This window comes from Octopus sinensis, linkage group LG9 (assembly GCF_006345805.1).
Source record: "Octopus sinensis linkage group LG9, ASM634580v1, whole genome shotgun sequence".
Classification (NCBI taxonomy): domain Eukaryota; kingdom Metazoa; phylum Mollusca; class Cephalopoda; order Octopoda; family Octopodidae; genus Octopus; species Octopus sinensis.
Window position 1 is genome coordinate 65,081,886 of NC_043005.1, and position 21,344 is coordinate 65,103,229.

Here is a 21,344-nt window from a genome sequence, read left to right on the forward strand (position 1 = left end):
ATTTCATCGTCAGCAACTTTTGAGAAAAATTTACTTTGTATCAGTTAAAAATATTTTTTAAACATCTATTTCTATCTTACATTTGTATAAATTCGGAATGCTAGAATATCAGACAAAATTGACTGCCAGTCTATGTATCTCATATTATTACAAAAAAATTGGTCGATAAAATAAACAGGAGGAGTATACTGAAGGAGATAGATCTACTAATAATACTCCAATGTAATGATCGCAAAGATAATGTACAGAGTTTAATAACCGAAATTCAAAGTCGACCACTCCTGTGTATACGCAGAGGTAATTGGCAGCTAATTTTAGCTGGTCAAGTAACTGTATACTGGCTCCATTGCTTAGTGAAGGTTTAATATCTTTTCCAAGAGAAATTTTGCAGTAAATAGTTTTAAATTATTACAATAGGGATAGACACCAATTTGGAATCTTTCCTGGCCGGGAGTATGGTTCACAAAAATCAATCGATCAATACCCTGAAAACGTAATGCTAGTATTGCAGTTTTTGCATTACACATTTCTCTTAGATATTTATTATATTCTAAACTAAGTTGAAATGTCTATAGAAATTTCGTTTCTATTTCTTACATTGTTACAAAAATACTATTATACTCTCTAAGTAGCTATTTAACTGGATGATATATTGATTGATTTCCATCTAAGGCAATTTAAGAACTTATCTCACCATGAATATCACATTTCTAGTGATAGATCTTAGTAAAGTGAAGATCAAGAGTGGGTGCTTGCTATCTGTAGATTTACATGTGGCACTTTCAGACCACATATAAATCTACTAAACCAGTCGGTTGATGTCCATGTTGGTGCTCTTTCGACAACTAGTGATAAGGAAGAATGACGATGTTCACGGGAAAAATCTAGGGGTCAAAGAGATGAAAACTGTTCCAGAGAACTTTCATCCTAAGAACTATGGGTAACTGCTAGATATTTGTTTTTTTTATTACCCACAAGGGGCTAAACATAGAGGGGACAAACAAGGATAGACAAACGGATTAAGTCGATTACATCGACACCAGTGCGTAACTGGTACTTAATTTATCGACCCCGAAAGGATGAAAGGCAAAGTCGACCTCGGCGGAATTTGAACTCAGAACGTAACGGCAGACGAAATACGGCTACGCATTTCGCCCGGCGTGCTAACGTTTCTGCCAGCTCGCCGCCGGTTACTATGGGTAACTGCTAGATATTGCTGGCATAGCAGAGTTATTGGGAGTGGACGAGCATTACGCTCTACTCTTATCTCGGACTGTTCAACCGGATTTGTCCGCGATATGAGGAGAGCGCAACGCACTCGTTCAATTGAGCGCATTCATGTTTGTGGAGTTTTGTCGAATAGTTGTTATCGCGAGCAGAATGAACTCGGATATCAACAGAGTCCCATTATGAAGATTATCCCATCACTTTCTTTCCATTGTAAAAGTGAAGCAGTTTACTTTGATTAATAGCTAGGGTGAAAGAGTTTATACAGTGAACGAGTCTGAAAGGACTAAAGGCAGACTCTTTCCTATTCGACCAAGCCCTGATCAGTATTTTCACTTGAAAAGGAAGCTGCGAATGGAGAGTAGAGTGTTTACCGCAGTAAATTCTTAGAAAGTTGGCCGAAAGTAATGAATATGGCACATGTGGAAGGAACCCTGAGCTTCGGGAAACGAAATGTGAGAATATGCATTTGCCAGTGGTGGTCAAAGTAACTGAAACCTTGTCAGGTTCTCTTTAGTGGCTCGAAGCGGCTTCCTCTGTTTTGGGGTATTTAAAAACAAAATTGCTGTTGTGCTGTTTTTCCTATCCCTTTTTACATGTAAATCCCACATTATGATCATATTTCATCTTTGGATAATGTTTTTTTTGTTTTCATTTTGGAACTACCACTACCACTACTACTACTACTACTACTACTACTACTACTACTACTACAAATAATAATAATAATGATGATGATGATGATGATAATAATAGCAATAACAATTGTTGTTGTTGTTGTTGTTGCTACTGCTCTTGTTGTTTTCAACAACTTGTGCTTTGACAAAACTCTAAAAATATCTCGAAATAATATTTCACGAAAGCTAAAATGAGAATAGACATGTATGGATTCTCTATGACTCGTTTAACAAACTATTAAAATAAGAGTGAAAGCCGTAGTAAAAATGTGAGTTAATATTGTGTGGAATGACAAATAAAGGAAACGACAACAGCTGCGGCAGTAATCTCATCGAATATCACTTTTCTCTCATTTAATTACCAGCAAAGATATGAGAATCTATCCGAAACTTCATATTTCAAATTTTCCCTTTTTATTTCTATAAGAATCATCAATTATGAAAATGTATATAATATTAAGTTTCACTAAAAGTGTCAGTAAAAATGCCTACTTACTCAATACCGGATTCTCATCCCAGGTGCATGTATGCTTCTGTTATATATATATATATATATATATATACATACACACGCATGCACACAAACAAAATGCATATGGAGATTCATATATACATACACAAACACACTCACAAACACACACACATACATACGTACATACATATATATATATATATATTATATATAATATATATATATATATATAAGTGTGAAATCTCTGTATATTACGTTAAGAATAAACAACTAATAAATAAAAAGTTGTAGAAAATCTTATCAGAAGCTCTCATATTTTTTTCCATAATTTATTTTACTCCACACATTGAGGAACTAAAAGTATTTGATGTGAACTGATTTTCTCTTAGCTAAAATACGTGAATATCTGTGATTAAAAGATAAATCGAAGCGCAGAATCTGCTGACGTAAAGTATGCTACTTTGTCAAAACAATCGCAAATCACCCCGAAGAAATAGTTGATATGTGTGAGAGTATTTAAATTTTCTTGAAAAATAACATTGCTCTATAATTACCATGAGAAAACGAAACATTATTTGTAAAGCCTACATAGGACGTAAAGGCAAACTACGCACGCTCTACATCTATGGTAACCTCTCGAGTTCGTAAAAGACGGTTCTGAAATTTCTTGCTGAACAAGCAGCACAGGTGATTTCTTGATAATTATCAAATGTGTGTGCTGTACATCAGTTCACTCCTTCCTCGAAATCATCTTTCCCTCTATGGTGTACTGTATGGCACGCGTCAGATGTTGAAGTGATCACAAACTAGCATGATTTGAAGTGCTTTGCTCAAGAATACAACGCACCACCAGGTCCGGGATTCAAACCCGCGAGTTCGCGATAGTGAATGCAACACCCTAACCTCTAGGCTATGAGCCCTCACACAATCTGCATAACAATTAACGTACATAAAAGCTAGAAAAAGATATCGGTTATTTGTATCTGAATTATAAATTTAAAAATAATAATAAATGCGCCCTTTTAAAGCCTAGCCAGACCCATGGGCCCGGTTTCCCGGTTTCAATGGCGTATGTGTTCCCCGGCTGAACGGGACGCTAGTCCATCACAGCGTTACTAATTTTTTCCAGCTAAGTGGACTGGACCAACGTGAAAGAAGTGTTTTGCTCAAGAACACAACGCGTCGCCGGTCCAGGAATCGAAACCACAATCTTACGATCATGATGCTGACACCCTAACCACTAAGCCACGCGCCTCCACGAATTATATATGTGATTCGTAAAATTTAATTTTTCGGACTGCTGCATAAATTTTCAATGGTAATTGTATGGATACCCTAACAAACATAGTTGCCAACATTTACAATTTCTTCAAATTAAGTACCTTGACTGAACAAGGATTGAACAATAGAAAAAGTGAAATCTCGGTAATAATTTCTAATGGTGTAAAGGACATTCAACAAAATTCTTTGGTACCTTAAGAATAACTTCTATATATACAGGGATAGTGGCGGGCATAGATGTGTGATTAGGAAGTTCAATTCGCCATCACTTTATTTCGGATTCACGATGCATTGAGCTAGTGCCATATATAAACTTCTATATAGCTCCAGTGGAACATTCCTTGTCATGAAACTTCATAAACCAGTCGTGTCGTACGTGTATATATATATGGAAAAAAGGTCAAGGTAGGAAATGCTAAAATAATTTTACAAAAAACATTTCAGCGCCGGTTTCAGTCATTGAGACTTTTTCAACTGTAAGTATGGGAAACAATTAACTTTTGGAAAAATTGAAAGAAAAATCTTTTTAAAAGAATATTTTGCATAGTATTCAAATACAAGGGACATTTTCCTTGATTCTGTCTGTCTCTGTCTCTCTTGTTTACTCTTTTGGGCTCGAAGTCGTTGTGAATTCTTGGTAGGGAAGAAGAAGAAGCAGAAGAAGAAGAAGAAGAAGAAGAAGAAGAAGAAGAAGAAGAAGAAGAAGAAGGAGGAGGAGGAAGAGGAGAAGAAGAAGAAGAAGAAGACGAAGAAGGAGAAGAAGAGAAGAAGAAGAAGAAGAAGAAGAAGAAGAAGAAGAGAAGAAGAAGAAGAAGAAGAAGAAGAGAAGAAGAAGAAGAAGAAGAAGAAGAAGAATGCGGTAGTGCCATGATAGTAGTAGGGTGTTAAAATGTCAAGTAACCTATAATTGACTCGTTATGGATAATAGCAGTGATTGGGAGTGTTTTGTTAATGAATTCTTGAGAATCTCTTGAGTGTATCATTTTAAATATTTGCGTGTGTTTGTGTTATTCTAAGGCCGTGGTGGATATGTTGTTTGTTGTAGACGCGTTCAGAAGGGATCTGTACTTCGTAATAAAGAGAGTCGCTTTACTAATTCGTTGGCTACAGGTTGTATCGTCCCTGAATTCCTAGAGGAGAAAATTCTGAAGCTTGGATTTTTTTATTGCCGCAAATGTCGATGTGTTGGCTGAATGTTATTTTCTGTTTTGGGGAATTTTGATCTGGGATCTGTACAGAGCCATTCTTTTACGTAGACTGTTTTTGTTTGGCCTATGTATTGCTCTTGACTCCCAGAGCATGTTAGTGCGTATATCAGCTTCTCCGAAGCACATATGAAGTTGCTTTTCACTGTGAAATGTTGTCCCTGTTTGAAGGAGAATTCTGATCCCTCAATTAAATTGACGCATATCCCACAGTTATTTCTTCCGCATTTTTTACTGACGGATTCTATGTTGTTGCTGAGCGTATTCGGGCTTGTGTTAGGAGACTTTTCATAGATTTGGGTTGTCTCTTGCTTTTTATGATGGTGTGTGTTTGGAGGATTAAGTTCATTCTGTGGTCGTTTTTTAGCAGGGAAATGTTTTGAAGGATGGTGTCGAAGGCTTCATTGTTAAGAGGGTTGTGTGTGGAGATGTATGGTAGGGCACGTTGAAAGCATATGTCAATAGTGAAGGTGACCTTTTTTCCATATATATCAACTCGTGTGTCCCTATTCAAACTTCTACACACACACACATACATATATATATAATATATATATATATATATATATATATATATATATATAATATGCATATAATTTAGAGAAAAACCTATTAAACAATTCATAATGAAAGATGTTATTCACACCATATACAAAACATATGCTATATAAACCTTATTCTAAAAATCAATAAAGTACCATAAAAAAATAGTAAAGAGTACTTTTTATTGTACTTTATTGATTTTAGAATAAGGTTTTTATAGTATATATTTCCTCTATAGTGTGAATAACATCTTTAATTATTGAATTGTTTAATAGAGGTTTTTCTCTAAATTATATATATATATATATGTGCGTGTGTGTGTGTATATATATATATATATATATAATATATATATATATATATATATATATACATATCTAATATATTGTGAAATTTTGATTTAAACTTCTTTAATTGAATTTTCCCTACTATAATATGTGTGTGTGTGTGAGAGAGAGAGAGAGAGAGTTTGTATATATATAAATACATATATATATATATATATATATATAGAGAGAGAGAGAGAGAGAGAGAGAGACAGACATACATACAGACAGACAGACAGACAGACAAACAGACAGAGACAGAATATATACAGGGGTTGGGCAAAATAATGGAAACACCTTAAAATTTCAAACAAATTTATTTTAATATGGGGTAGGACCGCCTTTGGCAGTAATTACAGCTTGAATTCTACGAGGTATGGACTCGTACAAAGTTTCAATTGTTTCCAAAGGGATTTTTGTCCATTCTTCAGCTAAAACAGTCTCCTGTTCTTGTAGTGATGATGGTGGAGGATGTCGACTCCTTACTTGTTTTTCTAAAATGCACCATAAATGTTTAATAATATTGAGATCTGGGGACTGTGGTGGCCAGAAAAATGTTCAACTTCACTAGAATGTTCCTTGTGCCATTCAGTAACAACTTTAGCTGTGTGAATTGGTACATTATCATCCTGACAGACTGCTTTTCCCTCCGGAAACAGTTCCGCAACCATAGGATGAATTTGATGAGATAAAATAGTCTTGAATATAATTCTGCCATAAAGAGAAACCACTGGGCTGGGGAATTGACAAGATATAGCCCAGCCCCGATCATCACAAATCCTCCTCCATGTTTAACAGTTGGAAGAAGTTGCAGTCTGGGTCAGATGCTTCTTTTGGCTGTCTCCACACACATACTCGGCCGGTGGTCGGAAATAAGGTAAAGAATGACTCGTCCGAGAAAACAACATTGTTCCACTGCTGTAGGGACCGGTGCTATCGCTTTTTACTGCACTCTAAATGCTTTGCAACGTTTGTTTTTGAAAGTAGTGGTTTTCTGATTGCAGCCTTCCGTGAAATCTGGCTTTGTGCGGCTCCTGCCGAACAGTTTTTGTGGAAATTGCAGTAATTTTGGGAGCTGTACTTTTTAACAATTCACGTAAGAGTCCGACGGTCCCTATCTGAAAGCTTTGGTTTTCTTCCGGAGTTTTGTTTCGACGAAGAGGTTTTTCCATCTTTCTCAAAGGCTGTCGTTACTTTCGAGACAGTACTGGTGGAATGTCCCAGTGAAGACCAAAATAAAATGTAAGCACAACCGACCTGATATAATGATTTGAGATAGAGAAGAGAAATTGTGCACAGTTGTGGAAATTAGCTGCTCAACGGATGTTAACATAAAGCTGGAGATCAGTGAAAAAGGGAACACATATGCTGAACTATTGAGAAATCTGCAATTACTCTATCTAGATTACAAGTTCAGGTTTATACCTGTAATTATTGGGGCCCTGGGATATGTATCACACTACCTAAATGCCAATCTTGAGAAATTAGACTTCTCAAAACCAGAAAGAAGAAAGCTAATTCGAACGCTACAGATCCAACCCATTACTGGAACTATAAAAAATCTGTAAACCTTTCCAGAAGTTTATCATTTAAATCTATATGAGCATGTCTAGATTTGCAACTATATGCATTAGAATATATACATAAAACACAAATTTACACATACATTTATACATACATACATACATACATACATACATACATACATACATACATACATACATCCATACAAAAATACCCTGTTGTTGATTTTGAAATTCCAATGAAGGAGCTTTGGATCTAGGTTAGAAACCGGTTCTTTTTCTATTGGCAAGAAATCTTGAAATTAGCTGAATAGTAACGTACATACATACTTGCTCAAGATGCCACACAGTGGGACTTAGAAACAAGTATCTCAACCACACAACTACATCTATCTCTCACTCCCCACCTATCTATCTATCAATCCATCTATCTACCGTTCTGTATATCTGTCTGTCAGTCTGACTGTCTATCTATACGTACACAAATACGTACGTATGTATGATTGTGTGTATTTGTGTGCGTGTGCGTGCGTGTGAGTGTGTGTGTGTGTGTCTTTGTCTCTGTTTCTTATCATTTGACAGTTAGTACTGGTTTGGTAAGAAAGACCCATAGAATAAGTACGAGATTGAAAATATATACTAGGATCGACTAGACAAGTTAAAAACCCGCCAACGCGGTGCCCAAACCTGATGATTACAGTCTAATTAACCTGAAGAATATAGAAATAGTGAATGAACTACACATTAGTTTGCAAATGTGTCGCCTAAGCAGAATATATTCGAACTGTGAAATATAACGTTTTGTAATACAATTTCTCTATATATAAAGCTGAAGTTGTTTGTGTGTGGCAGGTTTGGTAGCCTTCAACTAACACTATCCCCTCCGAGACCCTGCGACACAAGTTGACCAAAATTGAAAGTACGATAGAAGACTTGCTCTTCCTTCTATTGAAGAAAAAATTCAAATCGGACCATGTTAACACCAAAAATTATTTACATCAAAAAGGTGCTTTTTTTCTATGAAAATCCTTATTTTTTTACGATTTTTTGACTGCTGTGTCGCCATTTTTCGGTGTATTTCAACCAGAAAAATGTTCACTTAAAGAGAATGACAAGCTACATAAGGCAAAATTTACTTTTCAAAAATTCCAATTCTAAAGGGTCGAAACAAACCCGAGCAACGCTGGGCGATACTGCTAGTAAGTCTATAAAATGATTTTTCTCCGGGCAAAAACTGAAGCTTCTAGAGCTTCAATTATACATATACATTAAATGCTGCACCTGTAGAGATTTTATAACAGAGCAGCTTCTATTGTATAATTTTAGTACATCTATATATGTGAATATACGTGCGCACGTCTGTGCGTGTGTGTATGTGAGTGAGTGAGTGTGTGTGTGTGTGTGTGTGTGAATGTGTACGTAACTATATGTGTGTATGTATGTATGTATATATATATATGTGTGTGTGTATACATGTATATTCTTTTTAGAGAAAGAGCTTTCTTTAGAGAGATGGAAAGAGAGAGAAAGTAAGAGGTAATGACAGAGAGAGAGGGAGAGAGAGATAAAGAGGGAGAGAGAGAGAGAGGGAAATAGATGGACTGAGAGATCTTAGTTCATTTTTGTTCTAGCAAATATTCTCTATTCATTTTCTATTTGCTAAGTCTCATGTATGCTGAAGCTAAGACAAAGCAACTTTACCCGTGATAATGATGCTTCTTGAGGCAGAAAGACCTGTCCAGACATGTCCTCCCGTCTCCAAAATATTAGACCCTCTTTTCCTTAATGGCATGTCAATTCCATAGAGTTTTTGATTTTTGAAATTATCTTCCTTTCATATTCAGAATCGGTTGAGATTGCCACCGGCCCATTGTTTGCCATCCCTCGAAGCAAAACAAGTTCCTATAGATCAAAAGTGTATCTTATATTACATTTATCATGTTCTCGTATTCGTTGTCAACATTCATGCCCATAGCCACTTTTAGTTATAACTCGTTGCTTGTTTTTGTTTTAATTATATACGTGTGTGTAAGTTTGTGCATGTGTATGTATGCATTACATACATACACACATATATATACACCAACCTACCAACCAAGCTAAATACCTACCTACATACACACATACATACACACATACATACATACATACATACACACACACATACATACATACACACATACATACATACATACTACATACATACATACATACATACATACATACATACATACATACATACATAGATATCCTCATGGGGCATAGTAAGGTTGAACTTGGGATCTTGGGTGGAGAATGCAAATCCTTAATTCATATCCTACAGATTATCGCGATTTCCGGAACAATAAACATCTTAAAATTTAAGGAATGATGATTAAAACAAGATCCTTTCCTTTACAACCTACATACATATATGCATTCATACATACAGCTGAAGATTTTAGCTTCAACATTTCTTTAAGGTTTGTTGTTGTATAAACCAACTAAGTTCGCAATCCGCAGACACGTAGACAGTCAGTTGGACGGCCGAAACATAAGGTTCTTGAAGGTTGTCTTTCCCGTGTGATTTACTTTGTACACTATGATGTGAAGTGGTTAAATATTTGAATTTGTTATATTTGGGAATGGATATGTTTTGAATGTGTGTATACGTGAAGAGTTATTTTATGAAGTAGTAGTAGTAGTAGTAGTAGTAGTAGTAGTGATAATACTGTTGTTAATAATAAGGTGCTGAAACCTATTTGAAAATGATACCAGGCTTACCAGCCTTACAGGAAGTGCAAAAAATCGTGTCAACTGGAACAACTCACGCACTGAGAAGAGCAAAATCGTTGTGAGAATAGCATCCATTCATGAATTTATTTATTTATTAATAATATATTTATTATTTTTTTAAATACATATTTTACCTGTGAATTTGCGTCCGTAATCTGGTAATGCAAGCAATGAGTTTCTCTGCCCTAGGTGTACGGAAAACACCCGGCGAGAAATGGAAGAAAATTTGAAGAAAGCAAAAAACAATAATAATGATAATAATAATATAATAATAATAATAATATAATAATAAAATAATAAATAATAATAATAATAATAATGATGATGATGATAATAATATAATAATGATAATAATAATATATAATAATAATAATAATAATAATAATAATAATAATAATAATAATAATAATAAATAATAAATAATGATGATGATGAAATAATAATAATAATGATAATAATAATATAATAATAATAATAATAATAATAATAATAATAATAATATAATAATAATAATAATAATAATAATAATAATACGGTTGTAAAGATCAACTACTCATCAATAAGATGATCTTAGAAGATTGTCACAAACGACACTAAAACTTATTAATAGCCTGGATAGACTATAAAAAGGCTTTTGATAGCCTACCACATAGCTGGATTAAGAAATGCCTAGAAATGTATAAGATAGCACCTACTCTGCGAAACTTTTTGTCTGTAAGTATGAGATCATGGAGAACCACACTAACTTTGAACAGTGACAATGAATCTCTAAATGCGGGTGATGTAAAAATTTCTTGTGGCATTTTCCAGGGTGACTCACTATCACAACTCCTCTTCTGTTTAGCCTTAATACCTATCTCAAAACTGCTCAATGACGCGCAGTACGGATATAAAATGTTTGATAAAAATATAAATCATCTCATTTACATGGATGATTTAAAGCTCTTTGCAAAAAATGACCAACAACTCAAGAGCTTACTAGCGATTGTCAAACAATTCAGTGATGACATCAGAATGCAATTTGGCCTCGATAAATGTGCAAAGGAAAAATGACAGAAACACCTAACGTTAACCTTGACTAGCAGAATGTCATAAAAGAATTAGACCCAGCGGAGAACTACAAGTATCTAGGGGTAATTAAAGGAGACGGAATAAGGCATTCAGAGATGAAGTAAAAGATCAGGAGAGAATGTTATCGCAGAGTAAGAGCACCACTCAAGACAGAGCTGAATGCGAGAAACAGGATCGAAGCGATCAATGCATTAGCCATACCAGTCGTGACTTACAGTTTCAATATCGTTAACTGGTCAATTACTGAAATATGTAATCTTGACAGAAAAATACGAAAACTGTTGACAATGCATACAATGCACCACCCTAAGGCAGATACAGAACGACTTTATCTGCAAAGAAAAGTGGGAGGCCGTGGACTTTTACAACTGGCAATAACAATGAAGATTGCTACAATTGGCCGAGACACCTACCTGAAAAACTCTGAGGACTGGATGTTAAAACTTGTCTCAAAACATGAAAACAAGAAAGCATCATACTCAGTAACAAAACAGGCAAAGGAATATCTAAGTGAATTCCGAATACAACCAATTTCGGAATTAGAGATAGACATACAAGAAACAAGCACAGAAAAAGCTAAGCGCATGAAAACCCGTGCTAAATCTTCGGCCTTAGATATTCTGAATGATAAATGGCAAGAAAAACCTCTCTATGGCAAATACCCAAAGAGAGCGAATAATGCAGATGTTGACAAAGCCCTGACCCATCAATGGCTAATGGCCTCTGGCTTAAAATCTGAAACAGAGGGGTTTATCATAGCAGCTCAAGATCAATGCCTACCAACAAGAAACTACCAGGCCAACATATTAAAGATCGGCAGTAGCCCAACATGTCGTGTATGTCAGCAACAAAATGAAACCATTGATCATGTGGTCTCCAAGTGCAGTCTTCTAGCGCCTACAGAGTATCTCAACAGGCATGATAGAGCTGCACAATATATTCACTGGGTAATCTGCAAAAACCTGGATTTGCCCCATGAGCAAAACTGGTGGGAACACAAACCACCTCCAGTGCTTGAAAATGACCACATCTCACTCCTCTGGAACTTCACCATTCAAACTGACAGAAAGATAGATGCAAATAGGCCAAACATCATATTGAAAAACTTCAAACAAAGAACATGCCTCCTCATTGATATGACTGTCTCAATCGATATAAACGTATCTGCCAAGACCTACCAAAAATTGAGCAAATATAAAGATCTTGAAATAGAAATCAGCAAAATGTGGAAGCTGAAGACTAAAACAATACCTGTTGTCGTAGGTACCCTGGGAATGATAGCAAAAGGGGCTGATTGCTACCTAACTCAGATACCAGGAACCTCAAAATGGCAGAAATTCAAAAGATAGTGCTCATGGGAACTGCTCATATCCTACGCAAAATACTTTCTATGTAATCTCGAGGTTTAAAACAAACATTTGTTTTAGACATCCACTAATACAACACAAAAAACAACCAAATATATGGCACACTAGGCATAACAACAACGTGAACTTCAAACCTCTTGTCTCTTGAGGTCTCTGGGTGAGACTTGGAGCCAACTTGTACAAATATAAGGCAAAAGTCAAACATATAATAATAATAATAATAATAATAATAATAATAATAATAATAATAATAATAAACCAGGAAACCCCAAAATGGCAGAAATCCAAAAGATAGTGCTCATGGGAACTGCTCATATCCTACACAAAATACTCTCTATGTAATCTCAAGGTTTAAAACAAACTTTTTTTTTTAAATTTATTTATTAAACATTCACTAGTACAATACCAAAAAAAAACCCCATTTATATGGCACACTAGGTATAACAACAACGTGAACTTCCAACATGTTGTCTCTTGAGGTCTCTGGGTGAGACTTGGAGCCAACTTGTACAAACATAAAGCAAAAGTCAAACATAGAAGAAGAAGAAGAAGAAGAAGAAGAAGAAGAAGAAGAAGAAGAAGAAGAAGAAGAAGAAAAAGAAAAACAAGAAGAAGAAGAAGAAGAAGAAGAAGAAGAAGAAGAAGAAGAAGAAGAAGAGAAGAAGAAGAACAACAACAACAACAACAACAACAACAACAGCAACAACAACAATAATAATAGGTTACTTACATCGCTGTTCATGAAGCAATAAAGAATTGCAAGAAGTAGACCCTGAAATGTAAAATAAAAGTTCTGCAGACTTTCTCAGGTTAATAACGTGAAGTTATATTTTATGCATTTATAATGCTTCTAACTAACTTTGATTTGCATTGGGAAAAACGAGAATACGAATAGTAACGAATGAAAGAAGCTCCTGAGAGCAAATGCGTTCTTAAAACGAATATATAGAACATGTAGAAAAAACGCTATGAGAGAAATTTTGGATATTTTTCCCCATATGACAGACATTTTAAATGAACTTGATAGGAAAATGATAGAAGCCATCTGTACACAAGAATTGAAAAATGTTCGAAAGTAAGAGTTAAAACGTCAGACTATGATTTAATTAATTCTATTAACTGTTTCACCGAAACAAACTCCACCACACACACACACACACACACACACAACACACACACACACACATACACACAGACACACACTCACACTCACACACGCACACTCTCACACACGCACATACTCATACACACATACATACATACACACAATTTTACTTTAGATAATTAGTGTTGGCATAGTATGCTAGAACCGTGAATAGTAGTCTTTCAGTGCTATTCCAACATTCACTGTCTTCAGCAGACGCACCTGGCTTTATTTTCCGTGACAATTTCTTAGTTATTAGAACTTCGCTCAACCTTGTCAGATGCCATCATTTAGTAACAGAAAATAGAAAAGAAAGACTCCAGCTAGTCACAATACATACGGTTTTCTGGATTCTGTATCATTTAATCATTCAATTTCGAAGTGTGATAAGCACACACACACACACACACACACACATGTATGTATATATATATTCATGCAGGCATGCATGTAGTTTTGTTCTCTGATTTTATTTAAATTCTTGAGAGAGTTAAAGCTAGTTGCTAAGAAAATGACAAGACTATTTGAGTTGAGTGTTCCCGGTATTTGTCACTATATGGTCGCGTTTGTGTGTTGGTTGAACTGTCTATAGATACAGTCAAGTGTGTGTGTGTGCATCTATTCACATAGGAATCTCATTTGGAGAATTTTTGGAACGTCTAATAAATCTTCACTAGTCACTAATAAATGTATGTATGTATATATGTCATTATTCAGTTTCATTTCAAGATTTCTCTCTAATAGAGAAAGTGCCAGTTTCTAACGTTGATCCAAGGCTCTTTCATTGGAAGTTTAACATCAGCAACAGAGTATTTTTGTATGTATGTATGTATGTATGTATGTATGTATGTATGTATGTATGTAATGTATGTATTGTATGTATGTATGTGTGTATGTATGTATGCATCTATCTATCTATCTATCTATCTATCTATCTATCTATCTATCTATCTATATATATATATAATATATAATATATATATATATATATATATATATATGCATACGTGCTTATTTGTATGTTTTGTTTAATATATGTCTTCTGATGTGCATACACTAGACGTGCTCATATAACATACTCATATATGCTTAATTCATAAACTTTTGGAAAGTTTTACAGATTTTTCAGTTCCAGTGATGGCTTGGATCTGTAATTTTCGAATCAGCTTTCTCTTTTCTGGTTTGAGAAGCCTAATTTCTCAAGATTGGTGTTTAGCCAGTGCGTTACATATCCTAGGGCCCCAATAATTACAGGTATAAACCTGAACTTGTAATCTGGATAGAGTAACTACAGATTTCTCAATAGCTCAGCGAAGGTATTCACTTTTCCACTGATCTTCAGCTTTATGTATGTATGTATATATGTATGTATGTATGTATGTATGTATGTATGTATGTATGTATGTATGTATGTATGTATGTATGTATGTAGGTACGTCATTGTTTAGTTTTATTTCAAGATTTCTTGCCAATCGAGAAAGAGCCAGTTTCTAACCTAGATCCCAGGCTCCTTCATTGGAATTTCAACATCAACAACAGGGTGTTTTTGTATGTATGTATGTATGTATGTATGTATGTATCTATGTATATATGTATGTATCTGAGCAGATTTGTATGTTTTGTTTTATGTATGTGTTCTTGTGCGTATAGTTGTATATCTAGACATGCTCGCATGTACTTTTAATGATGAACTTCTGAAAAGTTTTGCATATTTTTACAGTTCCAGTGATGAATTGGATCTGTAATCTTCGAATTAGCTTTCTCCTATGTATGTATGTATGTATGTATGTATGTATGTATGTATGTATGTATGTATGTATGTATGTGTGTATGCATGTACGTATGCATGTTTGTATGTACGTACGTATGTTTGTGTATATGTATGTAAAGGGTAAAGAGCAAAAGGTCAAGACCCCCCCTCGGTCATGAATGACCATAGTTTTGCACCTAGAAAGTTCGCCTCCGAGGCACAAGTCCGAGTAAGGTTATTTATTAAAGACCAGCATACCAGCCTCCCCTCTGTACACCACCGATGTTATCCAATGGAAAGGCAAAGGCCGATACAGCTTGGCATCAGTGACACCGCGACTCATTTCTACAGCTGACTAAACTGGAGTAACGTGAAATAAAGTTTCTTGCTCAAGAGCCCAACAGAGCCCGGTCTGGAAATCGAACTCACAACCTCATGATTGTGAACCCGACAACCTAACCACTGAGCCATACGTCTACCTATGTATATATGTATGTCTGTATGTATGTATGACCGCGTATGTACCGTTGGCGATTTTTTTCCATCTGTCTTCCCTTCTCTGGATCTTTCCTTCTCCTATGTTTCCGACGAAGAGCTCCGCTCAAAACGTTAAATCCTCCTTCTTCCCTTCCTTCCCGAGCGTCCAATAATACTATATTTGTTCCACGTCCTCACGTTGTTGTGTTTTCTCTTTGTGTTTTCATGTTTGGATTAACTGTATGTATGTATGTTGTATGTATGTATGTATGTATGTATGTATGTATGTATGTATGTATGTATGTATGTAGAAAGAGGGAGATAGAGAGATAGTTTTTAGAAAACAGATAAACTGACGGGTTACAAAGTGAGGCATTAAAATACAAATTTCCACTCACCTGGGTTGCTTGCAGGAAAGCAATGATATAGCTGAACACTTCTTTTGAAGTCGGTGTGGACCCCGGGTTTACAATAAAGAGGAGGTAGTTTATACCAAGCAAAGGAATTAAAATTCCAGACGCCCTGAAAGCTTTCCTTCAAAATCAAAGAAAAAGAAATATTTAAATGTAAACTAGAATAAATTACGTCAAATCTATATAACTTAATAAACACTAAATAGCTTTAATTGCACTGCAAAAAAAAAATTAAAACTTTACATTAAGGCTGAAGAACGAAACAGCCATGTTTCCAAAGGTGAATTATTCAAACCCCAAAGAATTCTTCTCAACACATGACTATGATGCTCTCCCACTACTTCTGTTCGTGATTAGAGATACACATATCGGCAACCACCAAGGGACATACTCAACTAGCTAAAGTCAGAAAATTGACAAGCAGATCTGTGGTGTTGAGCAGAATATTTACTGTTGCCCATGTTTTATCCCAAAACAACACGATGTACGTGATTACACTTCCAATCAATTAAGACAAGAAGCCATGAGAAGCACTGCTTGGTATTGCATCAGGACATTAAAACTTTACAGAAGTATTTGCTTTGAATTTGCGTTGCAGCTATTGGAAGGTGGGCAATCGACTTGGCCCTTTCCTCAAAATCGCTCATCTTGTGCTAAAATATGCCTTTCATTCTTTTGGGGCTCGATAAAAAAGGCACCAGTTGAGCACTGGGATTGATGTAGCTGACCAATTCCCCCCTTGTGCCAAAATATAAAAGGATTGTTATTATCACTGTTGTTATTCGGAAAGACTCTCAGTTCTTAATTACCGGTTATTCTTTACTTGAAATCAGGCAATAACAAGTCTCCAAAGGTTTCAAGTAGTGCCGTCTCCAGTGACTCAAAAACGACCGGTTAAATTGCTCGGGGTCTGATTTGGACCTCCAGGTGAACAATGACTAAGGGAGGTGACAAGCAGTGTAGACAATCTCACCCAGAAATGGGCAGAGTGAAACTGTCCCTGTGCTTCCATCATCTCCTACCGCCTGACCGTCGTCCCCTGCCTCACTTCATGCCTGATAAGTTGGAGAGCGTGCTTTTCTACTTTCTATGGAAGAGACGTGTTCCACTCGTTAGACGGTCCAGCTTGTCTCATTGATGGTGCTACAGTCCTGGATCAAGTGTAGTCCAAGAAAGGGCGTTTGGCACCTGGGGTGTCGGTAAGCGCTCACAGCTTTCTTCCAGTCGGGCAACACAGTCGGTGGAAATTCAACCATGGAGCTCTATAGGATGTTAGTGGAGGGAAAGAGTGACGATGTACTCGAGGAAACTCTGCGTGTCGGGAGGGATCAACTAACTGGTATTTTCTGGAGGACTTTTGGAACAGAGCCTATGGATAACTTCCAGAAGTCCCTGGCCTGACAGTGAAACAGGAGAGCTCAGTAGGTTCGAGAAAGCTTTAGAGACACGGACCTGTCCGTGGTGTGCGCAGGGAGACGAAACCATCCTGCTTGCATTCGTCCAGTGTCGGTACATTACTGACTCGTGGAGCTTTGTCTAACGGCTGTTGTCACGTGTAGGACGGATACGGTTAACAGACGAGTCTATTCTGAGCACTCTTCTTAGGCCGGGAGGGAAAGACAGTTTTCCTCGGCTGTAGTGAATATACCTATCATGCCAATATACCTATCATGACCACCCATCTAATAAGTGTACACCACGCACATGCATCACAACCACATGTGGGAGACATGGCGATCTTATATCAAGATAAACACCACACATCCATGCAGGTGGGGCCCAGTCAGAATTTTCTTCGGGTTGTGTAGCCCATCCCGCTCAAAAGATCCTTGAATAAGGTTTCTTTAAGGCTGATGAACGAAACAGCCATGTTTCCAAAGGTGAATTATTCAAACTCCAAAGAATTCCTCTCAACACATGACTATGATGCTCTCCCACTACTTCTGTTCGTGATTAGAGATACACATATCGGCAGCCACCAAGGAACATACTCAACTAGCTAAGGTCAAACAATTGACAAGCAGATCTGTGGTATTGAGCAGAATATTTACTGTTGCCCATGTTTTATACCAAAACAACAAGATGTACGTGATAACACTTCCAATCAATTAAGACAAGAAGCCATGAGAAACACTGCTTGGTATTGCATCAGGGCATCATTATGATTATGAATATTATTATTATTATTATTATTATATTATTATTATTATTATTATTATTATTATTATTATTATTATTAATATATTATTATTATTATTATTATTATTATTATTATATTATTTATTATTATTATTATTATCATCATCATCATCATCATCATCATCATCATCATTATCATTATCATTATTATTATATTATTATTATTTATTATTATTATTATTATTTGTTTGGATTTTGCTTTGTGTTTATACAAGTTGACTCGAAGTCTTATAAGTTACAAGTTCAAGTCGGTATTATGATTACGGTGGTTAATAACTTCCATCTTTTTGTATTATTATTATTATTATTATTATTATTATTTATTATTATTATTATTATTATTATTATTATTATTATTATTATTATATTGTTATTATTATTATTATTATTATTATTATTATTATATTATTATTATTATCATCATCATCATCATCATCGTATTATTAAGTTGGCGAGCTGGCAGAATCATTAGCACGTCGGGCGAAATGCTTAGCGATATTTCGTCTGCTGCTACGTTCTGAGTTCCAATTCCGCCGAGGTTGACTTTGCCCTTTATCATTTCGGAGTCGATATAATTAAGTAAACACTGGAGTCAATGGATTATTAGAAAGGATTATTATTGTTGTTGTTGAAGATGTTATGTGACTTCAAATTCGTTCAAGATCGATTTTGCCTTTCATCCTTTCGTGGTCAAAAAAAAAAACGCTTCAGTTGATTATTGGGGTCAATTTTAAATTGACTAAGCCCCTCTCTCAAAATTTAAAGCTTTGTGCCAACTGCAGAAAGAATTATTGTTGCTGTAGCTGTGGTTGATTTCATTACCGTTACTCTTTTACTCTTTTACTTGTTTCAGTCATTTGCCTGTGGCCATGCTGGAGCATCTCCTTTAGTCGAGCAAATCGACCCCAGGACTTATTCTTTGTAACGAGGTGTTTACGGGGACGTAAACACACCACCATCGGTTGTCAAGTGATGTTGGGGGACAAACACAGACACAGAAACATATACACACATACATACATACATACATACATACATACATACATATATATATAATATATATATATATATATATATATATATATATATACATACATATATATACGACGGGATTCTTTCAATTTCTGTCTACCAAATCAACTCACAAGGCTTTGGTCGGCCCGAGGCTGTAGTAGAAGACACTTGCCTAAGGTGCCACGCAGTGGAACTAACACGCACATGAGTGTTGTGCGTGAATTTTATGATCATTTGGGACGATTTAGTTAACTAACCAGAAGCTTCGTTAGTTGGATGGACCACGTTCTCTCTTGCCCCTACAGGGCAGAGTATTTGAAGAAACACTGAAAAGTTCTGTTTTCGAATAACATTGATTTTAATGTTATTTTAATGTTTTTTTTAATTTGTTTTAACAGCCAGCTAGCTAAAGGGAGAACTGGTTGGTGATAATAAAGCAGGCGAATCAGTGAGTGATTATAAGGAAACTATCGCCACTGCCACCACAAGAGGCAGGAGAATCGGTTCGAAATAAAACGGGTGTTTCAATTACAGGTGAAACCAAACTATTTTGAAAAGACTCATTCAGCTACCGAATAGGGTACAAATCCATGCCACAGAGAACAGACGGCCTATATATTATTTATGTGGCGATGACAGACATCCGAGAGCTTGTGGGTAGAAGCCACGACAGAATGCAAAAGCATGAAATCCTCCGCTGCTTCTGATACGACAAGCTCAACTTCCACACGAATATAAGCGTAAAATGATAACAACTCTAGTAGTAACAGATACAAAATTTAAATCAGTAAGCAACCAATATATGTGTGTGTGTGTTAAATGCAATGGGACAATAAAGCCAAGGCTGTGTGGAATTTTCAGGACATTTATAAAGAGAAAATTAGTCTTAACCATCTCACATTATATCATATCACTGATATCCCAGAAACAGCTGTAAGACTAACTACCGCTTTATAAATGTGCTGTAAATTCCACACAGGCTTGGTTTTGTTGTCTGATTTTATTTAACACTAGCAGTATCGTGCGGCGTTGCTCGGGTTTGTAAGGGAAATAACTATATAAGCATTTTTAGTGAGTTATAGCAAAAAACTAGCAAAAAATGCATTAAAAATGGAATAAAAAATGATGGTAATTTTTTTTTAAATCGTTGACTCATCGTAGACATCTTTAGAGAGTTACTTCCCTTATATAATAGCGAAAAAATGCATTAAAATGGAAAAAAATGATGGTAATTTTTTTTAAATCGTAGACTCATCGTAGACGCGCGCTAATACCCAGACGGGCTCGATATGAATCACGACTATAAGATACCTGAATTTGGTTAAACTGCACCGCAAAATGTGGGAGTAGTTAGGAATCTAAATCGAAGGGGACAGACACTCACACAACTACAGTTTTATATATATAGATATACACGCTTATACAAGACCTGCATTAGACTCCTCACTCGTATCATTATCGAACCAAGAGCTTAATCACGGTCGCTCCACAGCACTTACACTGCGTTACCTGCCACCTAGGGTCTTCTAGATATCAATACCTCCCATATATATATATATATATATATATATATAAGCAACAGGATATCAAGTATTAATGCACTACGACCGTTACAAGCGGGCCCATTTAATGGAACAATGCAAACATTACATCAATTTAAATGCTGTGCTATCTTCAGCTGCACAAAATGTAATACTTGTTAACAAGTAGGACACATTAATATACTTTTTCTTAAATATTTTAACAGAATAGGATGATGGAAGAAATTCGTGTTGTCGCTTTTTTGTAGAATACAGTACAATAACTTGGAATCGCAAGGAGTATAGAGTGATCATAGGGCTGTAAGGGTTGTAATTCATTTGTAATCTGTTTATCTTTTT

The 21,344-nt window shown here is 35.7% G+C and overlaps 1 protein-coding gene across 1 annotated transcript in view; it reads right to left on the reverse strand.

Moving 5' to 3' along the window:
• LOC115215927 (corticotropin-releasing factor receptor 2-like) overlaps positions 1–21,344 on the reverse strand; it is a 365,649-nt gene that overhangs the window by 29,389 nt on the left and 314,916 nt on the right. Inside the window, exons 10-11 of the mRNA XM_029785287.2 lie at positions 16,237–16,372; positions 13,198–13,239 (exon numbers count right to left, since the gene is read on the reverse strand). Coding sequence (XP_029641147.2) covers positions 13,198–13,239; positions 16,237–16,372 — 178 coding nt within the window. The remainder of the gene's footprint in view (positions 1–13,197; positions 13,240–16,236; positions 16,373–21,344) is intronic.